At 42.4% G+C, this 19,064-nt stretch overlaps 1 protein-coding gene across 1 annotated transcript in view; it reads left to right on the top strand.

The window, feature by feature from the left end:
- The first annotated feature begins 1,365 nt into the window (after nucleotides 1-1,365).
- The window catches only part of LOC142217509 (cytohesin-3), a 97,133-nt gene continuing 79,434 nt past the window's right edge, over nucleotides 1,366-19,064 (top strand). The window contains exon 1 of the mRNA XM_075285789.1: nucleotides 1,366-1,501. Coding sequence (XP_075141890.1) covers nucleotides 1,483-1,501 — 19 coding nt within the window. The 5' untranslated portion in view covers nucleotides 1,366-1,482. The remainder of the gene's footprint in view (nucleotides 1,502-19,064) is intronic.

Raw genomic sequence — 19,064 nt, 5'->3', positions numbered from 1 at the left:
CCCCGCACACAGACAGCACCGCAGGAACCCCCCACTTACACAAAGGTAATACCACAGGGATCTGCACTCTACACGGCAGCATCCCTTGGACTGTCCGCCGCATGGACACAGGTGGCAGTACCGAAAGTGACCAGCACCCCCTCAAAAACACAGGTAGCACCCCCTGGGGACCCCCCCCCCAAATATGCACAAAGGTAACAGCACCCTAGGACCACCTCCAAAACCCCCTCTCACACAAAAACAGTACCCCAGGACCCCCCTACACAAAGTCTGTACCCCAGGTATCCCACACAGACACATACAGCAGTCTCCAAGGGACCTGAACCTCACCCCTTTAGATTCCAGCAGCACCCCAAGAACCCCTGTCCTACCTTTAGATGCCCGCAGCACCCCAAGGACCCCTGCCCCCTTTTAGTTGCCAATGGCACCTCATGGACTCCTGACCCTCTTAGATGCCATCAGCACGCCAAAGATCCCTGTCCCTCCTTAGATGCCAGCAGCACCCCAAAGATCCCTGTCCCTCCTTAGATGCCAGCAGCACCCCAAAGATCCCTGTCCCTCCTTAGATGCCAGCAGCACCCCAAAGATCCCTGTCCCTCCTTAGATGTCAGCAGCACCCCAAAGATCCCTGTCCCTCCTTAGATGTCAGCAGCACCTCAAAGACCCCTGCCCCTCTTTAGATGCTAGCTGCACCCTAAGGTCCTCTGCCCTTTAAAGTCAGGAGCACCGCAAAGTCCTGAACCCCCCCCTTTAATGTCAGCAGAATCCCAAGGTCCTCTTTCCCCCTTAGATGCCAGCAGCACCTCAAGGACACCTACCCCCTCCCCCTTAGATGCCATCAGTACCCCAAGGAACCCTGCCCCCTTAGATGCCAGCAGAACCAAAAGGACCCTGCCCTCCCTTAATACCAAGGGCACCCCAGGGACTCCTATCCGACCCTAAACATCACCCCAGACCCTCCATTATACAGTCCCATCATGTAAAACAATCCTATCACTCTCCTTCCATTATACAGTCCCATGTAAAACAATCCTATCACTCCCCTTCCATCACGCAGTCCCATGTAAAACAATCCTATCACTCCCCTTCCATCACGCAGTCCCATGTAAAGCAATCCTATCACTCCCCTTCCATCACGCAGTCCCATGTAAAACAATCCTATCACTCCCCTTCCATCACGCAGTCCCATGTAAAGCAATCCTATCACTCCCCTTCCATCACGCAGTCCCACATCCCAGTCCTCTCTCACTCTGGTCTCCATCTACACGCTTCCTCTATGCACAGAGCTGTGATACAAGAGACCCCGCCCCTTCCCGTGACATCACACCTACCAGGAGCAGCTCCATTCTAGACACGACCGAGCTGCCTGTGGTGTTGCAGTGGCTGTGTGGACGTGTGTGTGAGAGGACTGTACGGGGCTGCGGCTGTGCCTAGAGACTTGTCACCGCTTCGGCTCTGCGTCTCCCTTATAAAGCAGCAGGAATGGAAGAAGACGGGGCCGGTGAGTAGCCGCTTGGTGCTGGCAGTGTGTGTGAATAGTGTTGTAGAGCAGTAGTCCGGCAGCGGAGGAGTTAAATGTCATCTCTGCAGACTATAATCCGGGATGGATTCCTGCAGCCGTGCATGGGGGGCTGAGGAGTTCATGTTGTGTACACTGCTGCTCTATGGGGTTATCACCAATGGTTTAGTAAATTGCAATGTAAATAACATGGGGAGATAGCAAGCCATGGACGTTGTGCAAATGACACTATATGGAGGCCTGTTTACACAGGGTCACCCCATCCCCCTCCAGACCACCAACTTGCAATAGGTATTGCAGCAATTGCACCGATTTCCAAAACCAGCCTGGCAATCCTTTACATTACCTGCATTTTCTAAATGGTTGTAACTGCTTATCATTTTACGTAAATAGATCCATGAAGCATGCCAGGGGTTAAATGGATTTGCTTGCAGTGATGATTAATAATAAATAATTAATGAACGCGCTTCAGAACCTAGGGGGGGGGGGGTCACCTCCAGCGGTCACTGGCAGGGAACAGGTTAATACCCAAGAGTCATTGCATGTTTTCCTGCGCTTGTTGATTCCTTTTAGGCTGGATTCAGTAAGGCAATAGTTAACCGGTGCTTTACTGCAGTGCTAGAAGTGCATGCTATACCACAGCCCCTAGGGATTGTGTGTAAAACTCAATGGCTTTTAGTGTAGGGGAAGTTTAGGGGTTAAATTCAGGGATGGCATTTATAATCTGGTTATTTCAGTTTGACAACCCTGTAAAGTTGTGCCTATGTTCTGGCTTATATAAGAATATTATTGCAAATGGGTAGCGCCCTGTAAGACATGTGTATCAGGGCACAGGTGATGTCCTTGCAGATGGCATTGGTGTTTAGTGAATTGGTACACGCCACGTGCGCAGGTAGTGGCCACAATTCACATGTATGACTGCAATACTTATGTATGTGCCTTCTCTGCTCTTGTCATACCCTGTCGTAATGGTCTGTTCACGTATAATAGTAGATTTTGCGCAGCTTGTATCCTAGCAACAGCGACATGTGCCCCTCTGTGTACCAGGGAGATTGCAGCGTGGTATACGGTACAGATCCTCATGGAGTTTACTATCAGTGATGTAGAATGAGGCCACCAGTCTGGAGGGGATTAAATGTTCCTACAACACGGCGCTACCCAGGAAGCCAGGTATACGCTGTGTAGTACTGAACAGACTCTGCTTTATCATGCAGTGCCAAGAGTGTGTACAGGGTGATATAAACCCGCCCATGTATTTTCTTTAGGGTTAACGGCTTGGCTTCTCCAGGCCTGGATTCTGTAATGTTATTCTACTAGGTGGGTGGCTGAAGCCCCCCAAACTCTAGCTGAGCCGTTCTCCATTCCTGAGACAGCACCCTGTCTGGCCGTGTAGTCCTGTGAAATGGATACGGGAACTTGGAGTCAAGGAAACTGTGTGTTATTTTTTTCCCCACCCTTGGCAATGTATAATGAATGCCTGAGTTGATATTTTTTTTTTTTGGTTGTGAGTGGAGCAGGCGCCGTGTGCAGGACATCGCCTGCGTATATATTGTGGATAGCTGTCAGTAAGACGCAGTCATTTAAGTTGTAAGTTGCCGTATTCTTTCCAGGGGGACGCTTCATTGTGTTTCCAGAGGTTTTTTTGTCTTATGTTGAACCCTGCAGAAGATTGCACAATGCTTCATTACCATCCCATGACAAGTGGGTTTTGTCTTGAGCCTTATATTCGGAGGAACAGCTGCAGTGACAGTTGTTTTTCTTCTTCTGATGCTATCGTTGCTCATATCGGAAGATGCTGCCAGTATATTGATGGTTTGGTAAATGAGATGTCTCTTCTAATCTGCGGTCATCATCCAACAGCTACTGATTACAATGCTCTTTGGTTTTGTTCTGTATTTATTTTATTTTTTTGAATCCTTAAAGGGGAACTCCATCTTTCATGATCCTATGTGATAATGGGAAGAACCTATACCCTTCTAGTGCTGGTTAAAGTCACACAAATTGTCCATAACAAAAGATCACGTTAAAGGGGTTTTACGTAACTTACATATTGACTACATAACCTTTGGCATACTTGCCAACACTCCTGGGAGCTCCAGGAGTCTCCCGAAAAGAAAAAAGATGGCACCTCCTGCGTTTATCCATCTCTGTATATGTCACTTGGGTCCTTTATGAGATGGTCATGCCCAAAAAGGGGGTGTGGTTGGCAAATTTAATGACCAACTCTTGAAAAAGCGGCATGACCATGTGAAAAGGGGTGTGTTGTGTGTGGCCAAAGCCAAAAATTTCTATGATGCAATTTGTGCGATGCTCTTCCTAGAGTTTAGCAATATCTTGATGATCTATTGATGATCTTAAGGAGATACTTGTCAGTCATCTCAGCCAGAACCCCCACAGATCAGCTGGTTACAGGGGCTGCAGCATTTAGCTAAGTGCTTTGGCCTCTTCATTCAGTATGGAGCACAGAGCCGTTTATTATGTAGAGGCTGTGCTTGGTATTGCTGTTCAGCCTCATTCGCTTGAATGGGACTGAGCCGTTGCCATATCATGTACCTGATGAACGTGATATCATTTGCACAGTGAAGGAGCAAGGATGATCAACCAGCTTATCTATGGGGGGTGGGGGTCCCAGGTGTCAAACCTTCATGGTCATGTACTGATAGACCTCTGCTAAGGAAAGGTCACGAAAATATGTAGTGGTGTCACACTTGTTATTGGTGAATCTGCTGCAATGCATGGTACCAGCAGATACACTAATATGATATTGTACCAATTCTCAACCCCATGGTGTCATAAAATAAATGCAGGGCAAATGAACTCTCGCTGATTTTCAATCCACATCATGTGAATTTATTCTGTGACTTTTTGCCGTGGCCTTGCTGGAGAGAAGAGTTTACAGTGTAAATCCTATTCATGGGTCCCTTTAAAGCTATCTCAAACTTAATAAAAAAAAAAAAAAAAAAAGTTCTAAACTTCAGTATTCATGCAGGTTTTTAAAAATCTTTTTAGACTTTTTTTTTTTTTTTTTTTTTTATTTGCACAGCATTTTTTTGGCCGCAGTGTTATAACTGTGTTTTCTGCAGTAAAAATCCAGTAATACACACCCACAAATGCAGGACACAATAATGTGTGAAGGCAAACTCATTCACCATGATCTTTCTGACCAGAGAATTATTGAGCATTATGGTTTGAAATTGGTGGGGTTCTCAAGTCATAGATCCCAGCAGATGTTGGAATTTTTTGGAATTCCCCTTTTCTTTCCGGTTTGTCATCCGTTCGTTCCCTGCGGGGTCTTTTTGTAGTGTGAGAACAGTGTATTACCCCATCAGACCAGACTACATTCCTTCATACTGTCACAATTTACCAGTGGTTTTGTTGAGTAATGTCAGAACACTTTGTATGGACAAGTCATTTTGAGTGACTAAGTACGGTAATTCATTTGTCACTTTTTTTTTTTTTTCTTTCCCCTCCGATGTAGTCAGACTACAGAACATACTTAATAACCTATCGCAGACATTTCTATTGCCTACAGGTTTCGTATCCTAATAATACAGTACATGAGTTTACGGCAGATCCTTGATTTTTTTTATTTTTATTTATTTTTTCCGTCTTGGTTGTCTGTTTGTCTTGACTTTTTTTCTGGGATTTTTTGGTGCACAAATGGACGATGTGATCGGTCCAGAGTATTTGTTATTTTAGAAAGTAAAACAATAGAAACTTCTACTGTCAGATATTATCAGCTGCTCTTATTCTCGGGGAATTTGTCACAATGTGCCTGTGGTCATGTGATATTTTGATGGTTTGGAGTTTCTTAGGACATGTGACAGGCTAATCGCTATGAAATGTTCTCAGATCTGCTGAATAACTCCGTAAAGCGATGGGTGCTGTATTGTTCTGTAGTAGAAGTTGTGGCCAATTTACATTCCACAGGAAACATTTAGGAACTAGTTGTTTTCCTCTATTGTTGCCTGTGGTAAGTTCCTTAGACACGCTGCGGATAACATAGTTTAGGTTAGTCTACGTTTCCAAGAAATTCAGTTTTATATTCTGTAGAGGGTTTATGTCAGCCCTATTGGGTATCATATTTGTACCAAAAATCCATCGTGATCAACCTCGTTTTACTATTATGAAGAATTAGTAGTGAAGAATACGTGATAACCAGTCAGTGTACCTCTAAGATCGACGTTCGCATCTGCAACGGTGCCCATGTGACGCAGAGACCTTCTGAAGTCAGACTTTTTCACGCAGTGATGTCCATGACAAAATTAGATACTCCGTGGACCCCATTGTTGTCAATGAGGTCTATCAAGATCCGTTGTCATTAGGCTGATCTGTTTGTCTGGTCCTATCCAGAAGAACGTATTAAACAACGTACATGTTAGAGCAAAGTGATATCACTGAGGGGCCCGGACATGGACTCCAGCTAAACACCCTTACTATAAATTCTCTTATACTTATTCTCTCTACTTTGGCTTTTAAGGACCTGCCTTGCCCCATATTACATACAACTTGCTTGAATTGTATAATGCATTATTTCCCTTGTGTGTGGGCACTGCAGGGTAACTGAGCACTTATTGCCAAATTTCCCTACAGAGGCACGCTTTGTCCCCGAATATGGTCATGGAACCCTTTTATTAAGTTGTCATTGGGATTGTAACATATATGGAAAACAATGTCCTTTTTGACAATCCTTTGTTATCCCTCTGAAGATAATAGATACACAGTGATCAGTTATAAGATAAGATAATCCTTTAATAGTCCCACAGTGGGGAAATTTCGGTATGTTACAGCAGCATAGTAATACAGATACAGGATAATAACACAGTAATGTATTACAGAAGTAGACATACATATACTGAGAAAAATAAGATATACTAGGAGTCCATAGCAGCTAAGTAAGAGAAGAAGGAAGACTTCAGGATCATTTAGTTCTCTGTGCAGAGTGATCTTCGCTTGGTCTGATGTTGATTATACAGCCTGATCACGGTTGGGAGGACGGATCTACGATAACACTCCTTCTCACACTTGGGGTGAAGCAGTCGGCCACTTACAGTGCTGCCAAGTGCCATCAAGGTCTCATACATTGGATAATTCTTTAGTATGTGACAAAACTGATATCAAGTGTTAAGTCTTCCTAAAGTGCCACCAGAAGGGAAATAAATCATTAAATCCTTGGGTCCTCCAGAGCCAGAGATGCACTTTGTGACTTGTCCTTGCCCTGATTGTTATTTTCTAGGGGAAGGGGGAGGGAGGGGCTGCTCAAGTTTATGAACTCATTTCTAAATGGCTATTCCAAATGGGTTTTCTAGACAATTCCTTTAAAAATGAACGCTGGATGGAACACAGTCTCTGATGGAGCACGACTGAATAAAACAATCTCTTAAGATTCTGATATATTTTACGGCTTCTTCTTGTTTCTTGGAGCAGACAGTGTTTAGGAGGCACAAACCAGGTTCTTCTTCAGTGATGTAAATGTAAAACTACTCCATAACAAAAATGAGCTCTGTTGAATAATTTTCCACATTCCTTGCCATTTCTCCTCAAGGCTTGTTGGAAAAGTGTAGCCTTCCCGGCGTCCTCATCTCCTTGAAAAAAGGCAGATGACTTTTGTCTGGAGGAAAAGGATGTTTAAACTATTTGACCCTATGAATTCAGATACATTTTGGTTATGGTATAAATCTTGATAATAAATTAGACAATAAAGTAAGTTGCCTGTTTGGCCACCTGTGGAGTCCTTTGTGGGGACCCGTCTGTACGAGGCTGTACATATGTTTTATTTTAATGGAACGGGAAGGCTCCAGGGACCTGTAGCATTTGTTTTAAGAAGGAAGTGGGCTGACCTGTTTGGTTGCCATGAAGTGAGACCATTATTATTTGTGTTTTGAGGAACATCTGCGTTCAATTTATTACATTGAATTTTCGGAATTCTTTCTTGCCACAAGTTGATAGTATACGGACCTATGAAACTTTTTTCCCCCTCATTGTTATAACTCTCGCTCAGGCGCCCTTTCATTTTTCTTTGGTCCCTAAAACATAATGAACGGTGTGCTTTCTTTCCTGTAGCTGGAAGAACCCGATACATTTCAGGTGTTTTGTAGCACAAGGTTGAAGATTTGCATCTATCTATCTATCTATCTATCTATCTATCTATCTATCTATCTAACTAACTATCTTTCTCTGGCTTCTATACATAATCTATTTGTGTTGCAGTGTGGAAGAACATTGTGAGGTGGTTGCTGGGATCATGTCCAGCTTTTCAAAACTAGAAAATTGACTTTTTTTTTTTCTTAAAACATAAGATCCTTTGGTAGATCATAGTAACACCCTAAAATCATAAATCATAAGTTCAGACTCATGTCCTGCAGAGATCATAGTAGATGATGCGAAGAAAAGGGAATTGCTCTAGAAAAACACATACATCACATCTGTGCCTTCACTACAGATGGCCATATATATTAAACAGAAGTAGGATGATGGTTGGACACCTGGTGGAGTGATCATTTCACCAATGCAGCCATGCACATTTTGATCCATATTGACTGCAACAGTCGTTCAGGCAGATAAATAAGGTCATTTCCACTAATTTATGGGCATAAAGGTCTTGCTGAAATACAAAAATGTTGAAAACCTATTTGTATCCTTAGCCTTCAGACCGTAGGGTTGTTTTTATTGCATACCCACTAATAAGGTTATGGCAGCACTCTCCGTTTTCTGGAGCAGTGGCATTTATTGAGTCCCCGTTTATCGTTTTGAGGATGCCTTGGTTGAAGAGGACCTTTCATCACCGCCGATTCAGCTGGAGTTTTTCCTCTAGCTCTCGTCATTCCTAAGCAGTCAATTCTGGTAGTTCAGCAAAATTATGCTGTGGGCGCTCTCTGTCTTCTTCATCCAAGGACTGCCCAACTGACAGTAGATGATATAATTCTACTGAAAGTACTAGGAATGATTACTTGGGAATGGCAAGGGCTGGAGAAAAAATTCCAACTGCGCCGGAATCGATGAAATGTCACCTATTGAGGGATGCAATTAGTTGGAGTTGGTGGAGGCGATGAAAGATCCTTGTGTACCCTAGTTACCATTAAATTATGGGTAGTTGAGATGACCGTTCATTAGGGCACTTTTTTTTCCGCAATGTGCAATCTCCACGTGTCTGTGTATGTCTATAGTATTGGTTAAACTGTAGTTTTAGCTGAGTAATGAAACAAAATAATTACCAATCAGTAGAACTGCATATTTAAAGGGGATGTCCAGGATTCCCAAAAATTTTGCCAAGAGCAGGAATGCTTCTAAAATGAAAACACTCACTCGCTGCTCCAGTTCTTTGTTTACTTGCCTTCTAGTGATGTCACATACATCAATTTGACCGCTGCAGCCAGTCGCTGGCCTCTGTAGTTATGTACCATGGCCTCTACTATAGAAACACAAAGACTCTTAGCATGTACCTTTAGAATGGTGGGAGACTGAACATGTTAGTATTTTATTCATTTATTTATTTTAATCCGATTTCCTGTTCTTGACTACAGACATGGCGGTATCGGGTCTTCAGTGTATAGTTTACAAGGTAGCATACAGAACGTGTACATTGCTTATTCTATGCCTGTTGTATAACTGACTTTGTGAGATCCGGGGTGTCCTCATCCTACCGCTGCTTTACATACTCTTCTTGTATTCCCTGAGTGTAGGAAAACAAACAGTGAGAGTCTGCTTTCTCCAAAGATCTGAAGCATCTTATGATATTTCAACGATCTAATATTATATAATGGTGCCTGCTCATCCTGCGGAGAACAGATCATTGATAATGGGTTGCTCATCTCAGCACTGATCTTAATACATTCAGCTCTTATTTCATCTGTTTGGTGCATGCCTAAAAATGAACAGACCCACGGTGATCTTTAAAGAGTTATTATATAGTGGGAGCAGAGGCACATCACTTAATGGTCCCTGACCCTAGTGCAAAATATGTAACAAGGGCTTCACTTACCATGTGCTGTATATAATACTAATGTAGAGAGGCTTTTGGGCCTGGTAATAATTGCTACCTCTGCACCACATATAGCTATATCTGAGGGGGGGGGGGGGGAATTTTATCCTTAGTCAACATTTAGAACAATAAAATACTTCAGGCTCTTTCTGTATTTAGGAGTCCAATGGGCAGTCCTAATCGGTCATCGACAGCTAGTTCTAGACATGAATAGGAATTTTTCCCCATAAAACTATGTCAATCTGCTCAGCTTCAGTATGAAAACTACTTCTGGAAACTGTTCAGGTCATGCCGCACTCTTTGACTAGTGGCAATGGACAGCATTGTAGTCGATACGGTTCATCGAGCACCGTTCGCTTCAGTCATCTGAAAGATTTGGTGCTTCTTTATTTTCGTTGTTCTGCTCCTATAGCTGAGCAGAGCAATAAGATATCTGACAGATGTGTAAGGGCCTGAGGAGTTACTAGATGTAGAATATCCTCAGACTCTTCACACATTTGCATTAAATCTTTCCATTCTTCTGGTCTTTCCCTATTTTTCACTGTTGTAGTCCCTGCTTCTTCGTATGTTCTTGCATTATATTCATTTCTCTATGCATCTCATGTAGTTGTACTTTCATGAAGAGGGAATCCTCTTTACACCGCATAACTTAGTGTCATTCTCGTGAGCGCTTTCCTCTTGGCCGGGATGTTAACACGGTGTATTTCTAGTAAATAGGTGATGCCGATCGCTCCATTAATAACGCTTCTAAACTGTTGCCAGATTGACAACTGGTTTGCGCGCTTCTGACCTACATTTTTTATCTAGTCAGGAATTGCCTCAAGGCTCTTTGTATGTGGAGGAGAGCACTGCCCTTGTTGGAAATAGGAAAACAATGGTGTCCCTGTCTGCTTCTGATACAGCAAGTGTGAACCCACACATTGCTGTTTATGTTTCTAGCCAACACCGAGGAAATTTCAGGGGTTTTTTTTTTCTTTCTATCCTGTGCCACCAGATAGAAAAATCTGAGAAATTGTCAGCTTAACTAAATGGGACAAGGACACCCCACCTAAGTGCAACGTGTCACATGATGTCTGCCATGCTTGCCAGCAGTCATTTGAGTCTGGAATTAAGGGGTGCACCGAAAATACATTTGAAATGTCACTTTTAACCAATCTCCAATGTGTACAGCCGCCTGTACGGTGGTCTTTATGTAAAATCACTGACCTTGCTGTCTGCCCTTATAGCGTGCGTGACCCTGGAAAGGATTGACTTTGACAGGTCACTGCACTCCTAATAGGACATGTCTTGGATGCAATTCCTCGATACACAGTGTATTTTTATTTATTTTTTTTTCCATTTGTTGATGTAATGAAATACTACAGAAGTGTGTCCTGGAAATCCAGTCACATTGACTTCTGTGCACGTAATGCTCTATGGCGTTACATACAAACAAAGAGATGTGAGGACGCGTTCAATGGTTAAGAATTAAATGGGGCGGGGGGGGGGTTGTGGATGAAACTAAAGGAAAGCAAGCAGAAAAATTGACGGAACTCACAACTACACATTTGTTACATCAGATTTTGCTTTGGATTTTCAGTAGATTTCTCCCTATACATTGAAAGGGAAAATTCTCAACTTTTGTGCAGCATAATCTAATCTCTGCACCATGCTCATATCTCAATGTAGAATTTCTTTTTGCTTTTAAAAACCTATCCATTTTTATGATATTAGACATAGAATAGGTTGATCATCCCCATTATGGTAGCCATACACACCAGAGGGGGGTGTCCCCAAGCAGAATCCCCGAATGGAATACCGAAAGCATTAAAAAGTGGTAGGGTAAGAAGCAACATGGGCTCCATAGACTATAATGGGGTCCGTGTGTTTTCTGCAAGAATCAAGCGGACTCCTCGAACGGAATACCGAACGCATATGTGAACCAGGCCTTAGAGAATAGTCCGTTCTAGCTGCCAGATTTCCAATTGGGAAATGGAGTATGCAGGTCAAACCACTGACTCTGTCTCTTATTTTTTTTCCATAATTCGACTACAGCTCTTACTTCTTAATAAATGGCTGACAACTGACAGACTGAAGTTGTAAACCTCCTCTAATTCATCAAAAAGTTATCAATTAACATCCTATGAAAGTAAATCTGTAACATACTAAACATCTAATTAATTGTACAACATTAATAATTTTGTAATCATTGTATTTTGGGGTCTGTGTTAGAAACCTTTTTCTAACTCTAATTCCAACTTGAACCACCAGCCCCGACTCCACAGATCTACGACAGCAATGCCTTTGGGTTGACGAAACCTCAGTCCAGGTTTGAGATTTCCATTGTGACAGAAACCAAAAGTAAAAAAAAATCAGACCTGATCTGGTAGTTAGGCCATCAGTTATATTGCCATGTCATGCATGGAAGCAGTTTTCTCCTGCTGGAAATATATATATTTATCATGGTCAGAGGTTGTGGCTTTCTGACACCTGGTATGACTTTGTGGTTGAACCATTTTTCTTCAGGTCACTGCACAAGTCACTGGAAGATTGAATAACTTCGAAGTCATTAGAAAAGTCGGAAGTTGCTACTTCACCCTCTGACTTTGTAGATTGACCTGGGGCTATTCGGCACTGAAGGGCATATTGTGTTAGGGTTGTGACGTTTCTGACAAACTTGTAATCACATCCAGAACTTGTTTCATGAAGGCTCTGACACTAGCCATTGGCTCCAGCCAAAAGCCGATCATGTATACCTCTAGCTGTAGACCAAAGCAATGGGCATGTATATAGCAATGTATATAGTTGTAGAATGCTTTCCATCAGCTTGTCTCCAATTGGATAACTTTTTTGTATGTAGGTCCAGAGTTTGCATATATTACTGAGAACTAAAGAGCCATTAAGACTTCCCCAGATCTGCAGAAGGAAAAGGCCACAGGAGTGCTGCAATCCCAGTCCCTTCATTGTGCATTAGGTACAGTGCTATACATTTTGTTGTGGTTGTACTTGGTACTGCAGCTCAGTCCCACTCACTTGTACTTGGCAGTGGTGAGCTGTCATTCCAACCACCAGGCCTGTGGGAGTCGGAAGTTGGGACCAGTTTTAGCAGTTGTCAGAGAAAAAATTAACTTCAGATTCAAAATAAAAGGATTTATTTTTATTTATGATACAATTAATTACATTTATAGGTAACAATCCTCTGATAGTAAATGTGTAACACTCACTACCTTCTTAATGGATTAGAGGATCTGCTTCTGACTGACCAGGCTTGACCTACCATCAGGATGTGGAGAAATAGAAGAGACTGACACGAGGGCTTGACCTACCAACTCCACAGCCATGCCAGATACAGCCACTGCCACAAGTATAGCACTGTACTAGTAAATACATGATGATTTAGGTAGGACATCACAGAACGGTCATGGAAGGCCCCATTGGCTGCCATTACTGTTTCAATAGCTGTGACATTGAAAAGTGACTTTTCCTCCTAAAGCATCTGTTATAGGAATAAAACGGAGATTACTGCTTATCCATTGAATAGAAAGCAGTGGAATCTCTGACATGTTGCTAATTCCCTTTGAATTAGTGGATTTAATACTGGTTTAACCCACAAAATTGTAACTGTATGTACAAGGTAGAGCAGATTATTGCTATATAGATGTTGTACAATTATTGTAAAAAGATGAAATTTAGGTAAATGACCATGGAGAACTGTTGACTACAACCTGCTTGTTAATATAACATTTGATCTTTAGTGTCAGGGACAAAGGAAGGGTTAAACTGCCACTGCCATGAGGTATTGGCGCTTACGGTAATATGCAGGCATCTAGAACAGTGGTACCCCTGGGGGTTACTCCAGGTAGTCCTCAGTAGAGATGAGCGAATAGTATTTGAAACTTTAGTTTTGAATACCTCGCTCCATAGGAATGAATGGAGCGGGCAAACTGCAAGGGGTTAAGCGCCGGCCGCTCCCATTCATTCCTATGGTAAGTGAGGTATTCGAAATATAGTTTCGAATCAACTCTAACTCAGGTCTGAGAACCGCTACTCTGTAAGTGGCTGTCTGCTGAATAGAAGGCTTCTGAGCTACCATCTTATGAGAGAAAAGCTGAATGGAAGCTATAAGGCCCTCACCGTTCCTGAGCAATCAATGCTGTTAGTTTTGTTGCCTGATATACTATTGTGATATTGAGCTCTGATACTGGTTGCCTCTGACTGGCGTGAGACACTGCGCTTCTGACATTAGAGATTAAATGGTGCATCAGGCACCAAAACTAACTGTGCTCGTTTGTCTCTCTGGATCAGTGAGGGCTAGAGAAAAAAATCCAACTGTGCTGGAATCAACACATATTTTCTTGGACGGATGATATGTTATCTACAGAGGAGCCTTGATGGTGACAGGAAGTAGCGTTGTCCTGTCTCCTACTCTGAATTTCCTAGAAAAGGTCTTCACATAACTTTTCATTTTTGACTGGGGGCTCCCTTTGGACTGTACTTTGTCTGCCCGGCTCCCGTACTGTTTTGATGGGGACGGTGAGTCTTCAGTCCTTTTGGCTAGTCATACAGTGCTCCTCACCAATGAATTCAGACAGTACAATGGCACTAGTATATGAGGGTATGACCAGGGTCGGGTACCCTGCTGGTGTCACAATGCCAGTCTTTATCTCTTTCTACGTTTGTCGTCAGCAAGCGCAAATCTGAATCTCCATAAAATAGCAAAGCTACTTGTTGAATAATGGAGACCTCTCTCTGGCCGCCACTACCGCGCTTTTATCTCACTTGGCAGAGGTCCTATGAGATGGAGGAATGTGACATGGAAACTGTGCGTGAACGCAGCTTTACATATCGTGCAACATGATTGTAAAATGACTTGTGATTGAAGGATGCAACATCCAAGAAACTCTCCTTTGACTTTGTGTTTTGATGTAGTCTGTAAATCCTCCATTGTTTTCATAGGACGTGATCAGAAACACCTTTCACTACCGTGTCTTCGGGCCTTTCATGTTGTAGGTCTTCTTGTAGCGTGGAGACTTAATCTTCCTTTCATGCATAATTGTCTCTTTCTTTGAACATTTTATAAGTTCTCGTTGGAAAAAACTAGAATTGGCTGTACGAACACAAGTTGGGTTTGCACATGGTTTTTTTTTTTTTTTTTTTTTTTTTTTTTTTTTTGTCCCTTCATCACAACTGAAGATTTTATACTAGTCTGGCATTTACTCTGTGATTTTGCAGCTTGTGAAAGTGCTGATGAAAACTGGCAGGGACTTACCGGTATATTTAACGGTGATCGGGTACAGTGCTTGCCTAAAATTAAGGGGTACTCCAGGGCTAGAAGATTCATGGTTTATCCTTTTAAGAGGTAGTCTAGTAATTTCAGATTATTCCCAATCCACATGATGGGGGATAACTTTCTTGTTGATGGGGTCCATTGACTGTTTGGGGCCCTCAATGATCATGAGAATGGGGTATTCTTTGCCCTGTATGAAGCTACAGGTCAGGCATATGCACTACTGTCCCATTAATCTCCATAAGACTGCTGAGTGCTGTAGCTGATAACATGAAGATTTATGGCCAGAATGAAGGGGTATTTCAGTAAATTTAATAGTTTGTTCAGTCAACAACTAAATTCTTAATTTCTCTATACGCATGCAGATTTGCTGAGTGTTCATGCGTTCTGTATGGGGACAGTGGAGGAAGCCACTGCTAGACACTAAAGATGAGCGAACACTGTTCGGATCAGCCGTTCCGAACAGCACGCTCCCATAGAAATGAATGGAAGCACCTGGCACAGTGACCGGCCGCCGGCAAAGTGTACGTGCCAGGTGCTTCCATTCATTTCTATGGGAGCGTGCTCTTCGGAATGGCTGATCCGTACAGTGTTCGCTCATCTCTAGTAGACTCCTTTGGAACCATCTTATCTACCTAGAAAACAAAGGATCAGACATGTTGAAAATTTACATGCCCTGTCCTTTTTTTCCCCCAATATTGTTGAAGGAACGAGAAACCCCCAATACACAAAAGGGTTGGCTCACACTACCATTTTAATGTCCGTTGCTGCCATTCACCATAGAGTGAGAGTAGCAGACATAAGCATAAAGGCAGGGTGCTCCGTCTGAATTCTATAAGTAATATCCATATCTCATCACTTTCATGACTTGACGGAAGCTTTCTTGCCTGCAGGACTTTTTCTTCTGTTGCAGAAGTAAACAAATATAATGGAAGACTGTGTCCGTCATTTTGTCTACATTATCGTCAATGGAAGTGGACACCAATGGCAAGGGGGCTTTTTCTGTGCCTGTCTCGCCCTTGATGGACAGGAAAAATGGAGAGTCGACGCAAGTGTGAACCTAGCATAAGATAACGTTTCTGCTATGTGTAAGGACACGTTTACGATAGTCTACAAGTATTAGACCAGTGGGGGCTGACTTTGCACCCCTGTTGATCATCTTAAAAGGTGTTGCAACATTCCAACATGTACCTCACTGTTATCTTTGTTTACGATACACAGCCTTATAATATGAGGCACAGCCACAACTAAAATTACAACTCACTTGGATGAGACTGAGCTGACATGCCAGGCACAACCGCTGTTAGTTGTAGCAATACACAGTAAACCACCATTGGCCGACTATGTAATGTGCTATTTAGAATAGTCCATGCCAAACCATGTGATTCATTCGCACCCCACAAATCAGAAATATAAAACTGGATATAGAAACAATTTCTGCTATTGTAACATTTCTTTAATGTGGCAGTTTCACCGGATATAACTTTTTTCTTTTTTGGGATCTCCAGGAAAGTTTTTATAGCATTTGGCAAGAACGCCGTTTCCTTTTATGTAGCGTGGAGGGGGAAATGTATTCATTTTTATTCTCATTAATGGTTCTCATTTGTAGAAATAGAATTGGAAGTCTCCATCAACTATCGTAAGATGCAGAGTCAAGTTTGGACTTAAGGACCAAGAGAATTTCTTCTTACCGCTGTACATTCTACCATGCATGTGTTTGTGATTTGTTTTTTGTTTTTTTAGCTCCTGCAGCTATTTCAGGACTTATTTTTTGTGGAATGAGTTATATATTCTATAGAAATTTCTTTCAGATAAATATAACTGTTCATTTGGTTGGGATAGCAGCTTTCTGTAATCCTTGCTGTCAGGGCAAGAGTGTGACTGTCACTCACAACTGCACCTTCTGACCCTGGCGACATCATTGTTCTAAAGGATACATTATATCTTAAGTTAGTGTTCTTGTTATTCAGATGCTTGTGCACCTTGTCTATCCATACCAAAATAAGACCCCGTTCACATCATGTTTTGCCAAATGCACCCATAGGGTTTAACTCAGCTGAGACAGTGCCAAAGGTACCCTGCTGACCTCTGTCCAGAAGACATTCACACTAGATTATGCTATTCAGAAAAAAGTTTTTTTTTTTTTTTTTTTATAACCAATATCAGGTCATGAACGATGTAATCCACCCTGTCTATACAATAGTATATGTTGCAGCCTATCATTGGGAGCTTTTCCAGGTGTACACAACTAATGGTGGCTTAAATGTAATGTGAACGGACCCTAAAGATGACTTTTCCAATGCCCTGTACATGCTCAAATCATTTGTCTCCAAGCTGTCCAGTGTGCGGCTAATAAGCTGAATTGCAACACATGGAACTGATTTCTGTTCTTGGCTGCATGAAGTGTCTGCATATTCTGTGTTGAATCCTAATCACGACTAAATCTCCATCAAGTCCTAAGCAGTCCTTTGTGGGAAACATTCCATTTTTAGCCTTGTTTCCAATGGAAAAAGCTTTATCAACCACACTGTGTGTTCTGTCCTAAATGAGAAGTGGTGCACATCATCAGGAAACATGCTACGGGGAGTGATAAACCTAACACACACACATACTGGATTACATTGTGATGAGTCCTGCTGTCGAAATGCGAGTCAGCATGTTTCAACACTTAAAGGGTGCAGTAGAGTCTTTGCAAGGTGCTTATTCATTGTTTAATGAGAGGTCATGCACTTATAGTATATATTTCTTATGGTTTTTCAAGATCTCTCATTGCTGTCATTTAGTGGGACACTCACTTACCTCAAGGGGATAAAAAAAAAAGCAAACATGTGATGGACACACAGCTTGTAACCGTACAGTTATCTAAGCTGGCTTGTTATGAGCCATGTACCTGCGTGTTAGTATGTCCCAACTGTCCTGAATCCATTCCTGCTTTCAGGTCCTGTCCCATTGTCATGGGGAGTGGGCTATGTGGTCTCTGGGGCTGTAGTCGGCTCCTTCCACTTGTGCAGGTACATTGCGGCAGTCCCTCCTTCTCCTCCGCCCTCCCCCACATACATCAGGATGGGGTTTACCTCTTCGGGCCCTTTCACATGGAGTAAACGCGGGTGTATTTTGGCAAAATACACGTGTAAAAAAAAAAAAAAAAACGTGTAAAAATAAGACTCCCATTGACTTCAATTACATTTTTTTACACGTGTAAAAAAAAAAAAAAAAAAAAAAAAAACCTCGTCAAAATAAATGTGTAAAATGTCATTGAAGTCAATGGGAGTCTTATTTTTACACGTGTATTTTGCCAAAATACACGCGCGTTTACTCCGTGTGAATGGGCCCTTCCAGTTCTGATGCCCTGCTATCAGGAGACTCAGCTGAGAAGCAACCAGTCCTTCTCTATAGCTATTGTTCCACCGCTTGAAAGGATCACCAACAGGAGACAGACAAAAATGTGCATATACGATAAGGGAGCCTTCACACGGAGTTTACACTCGCTCATTCTGAACATAAAACGCGTTCAGGGTGAGCGGCGTAAAAAACAGATCCCATTGACTTGAATGAGTGCTGGCATAGACGCGCTTCCCATTGAAATCAATGGGAGGCTTTTTTTTACCTATTGCTTTCAATGTGATATGCGCGTATTGATTTTTAATGGGGAGCGTGCGTATTGATTTTTAATGCGGAGCGTGTGTATACCGGCACCCATTCAAGTCAATGGGATCTGTTTTTTACGCCGCTCACTCTGAACGAGTTTTATGTTCAGAATGAGTGAGCATAAACTCCGTGTGCAGTCTCCTAAGAGAGGAAGAGAAACATTTAAAGTGACAGCATCACCCCCTAACAACCTTAGGCTCTGTTCACATCCATGCCCTGGAAATCACAACACAGTGCTGCTAGTCGCCCTAACTAACTTATAATGGAGTCTGCTAAGTTTCTGGAAATCAGCGCAACATGTAGAGTTTTTCTTCTGAATCCGGGAAAGGAATATCCAAAAGTCCTCCTAAGTGAAAAAGTAGAACTTGCTCTAGCACCTCCTTTTGGAAGCTAGCTCCCTATAGATCCGTGCCTGGTTTCCCGAAACCTCGTGGACTAATCTGGGAATAAACTAAGCCAGGTTTCTTCCTTTTAGAGGAGATATTCTATCCGAAGATCCATTTTTCTCGAAAAATTCTACATTTGCTGACTTCCATGCTGGCTGAGATGTCATAAATGTGGGACAGAATGGGTACTGTGTCTCCTTAAAGAGGTCAGATATTTTATAGCATATTGGGACTTATTTGACTATATAATAAGCACCTAGACAC

This window comes from Leptodactylus fuscus, chromosome 8 (assembly GCF_031893055.1).
Source record: "Leptodactylus fuscus isolate aLepFus1 chromosome 8, aLepFus1.hap2, whole genome shotgun sequence".
Taxonomy (NCBI): Eukaryota; Metazoa; Chordata; class Amphibia; order Anura; family Leptodactylidae; genus Leptodactylus; species Leptodactylus fuscus.
The sequence above is the reverse complement of the archived record's forward strand: the minus strand, read 5'-3'. Positions and strand labels throughout refer to the sequence as shown.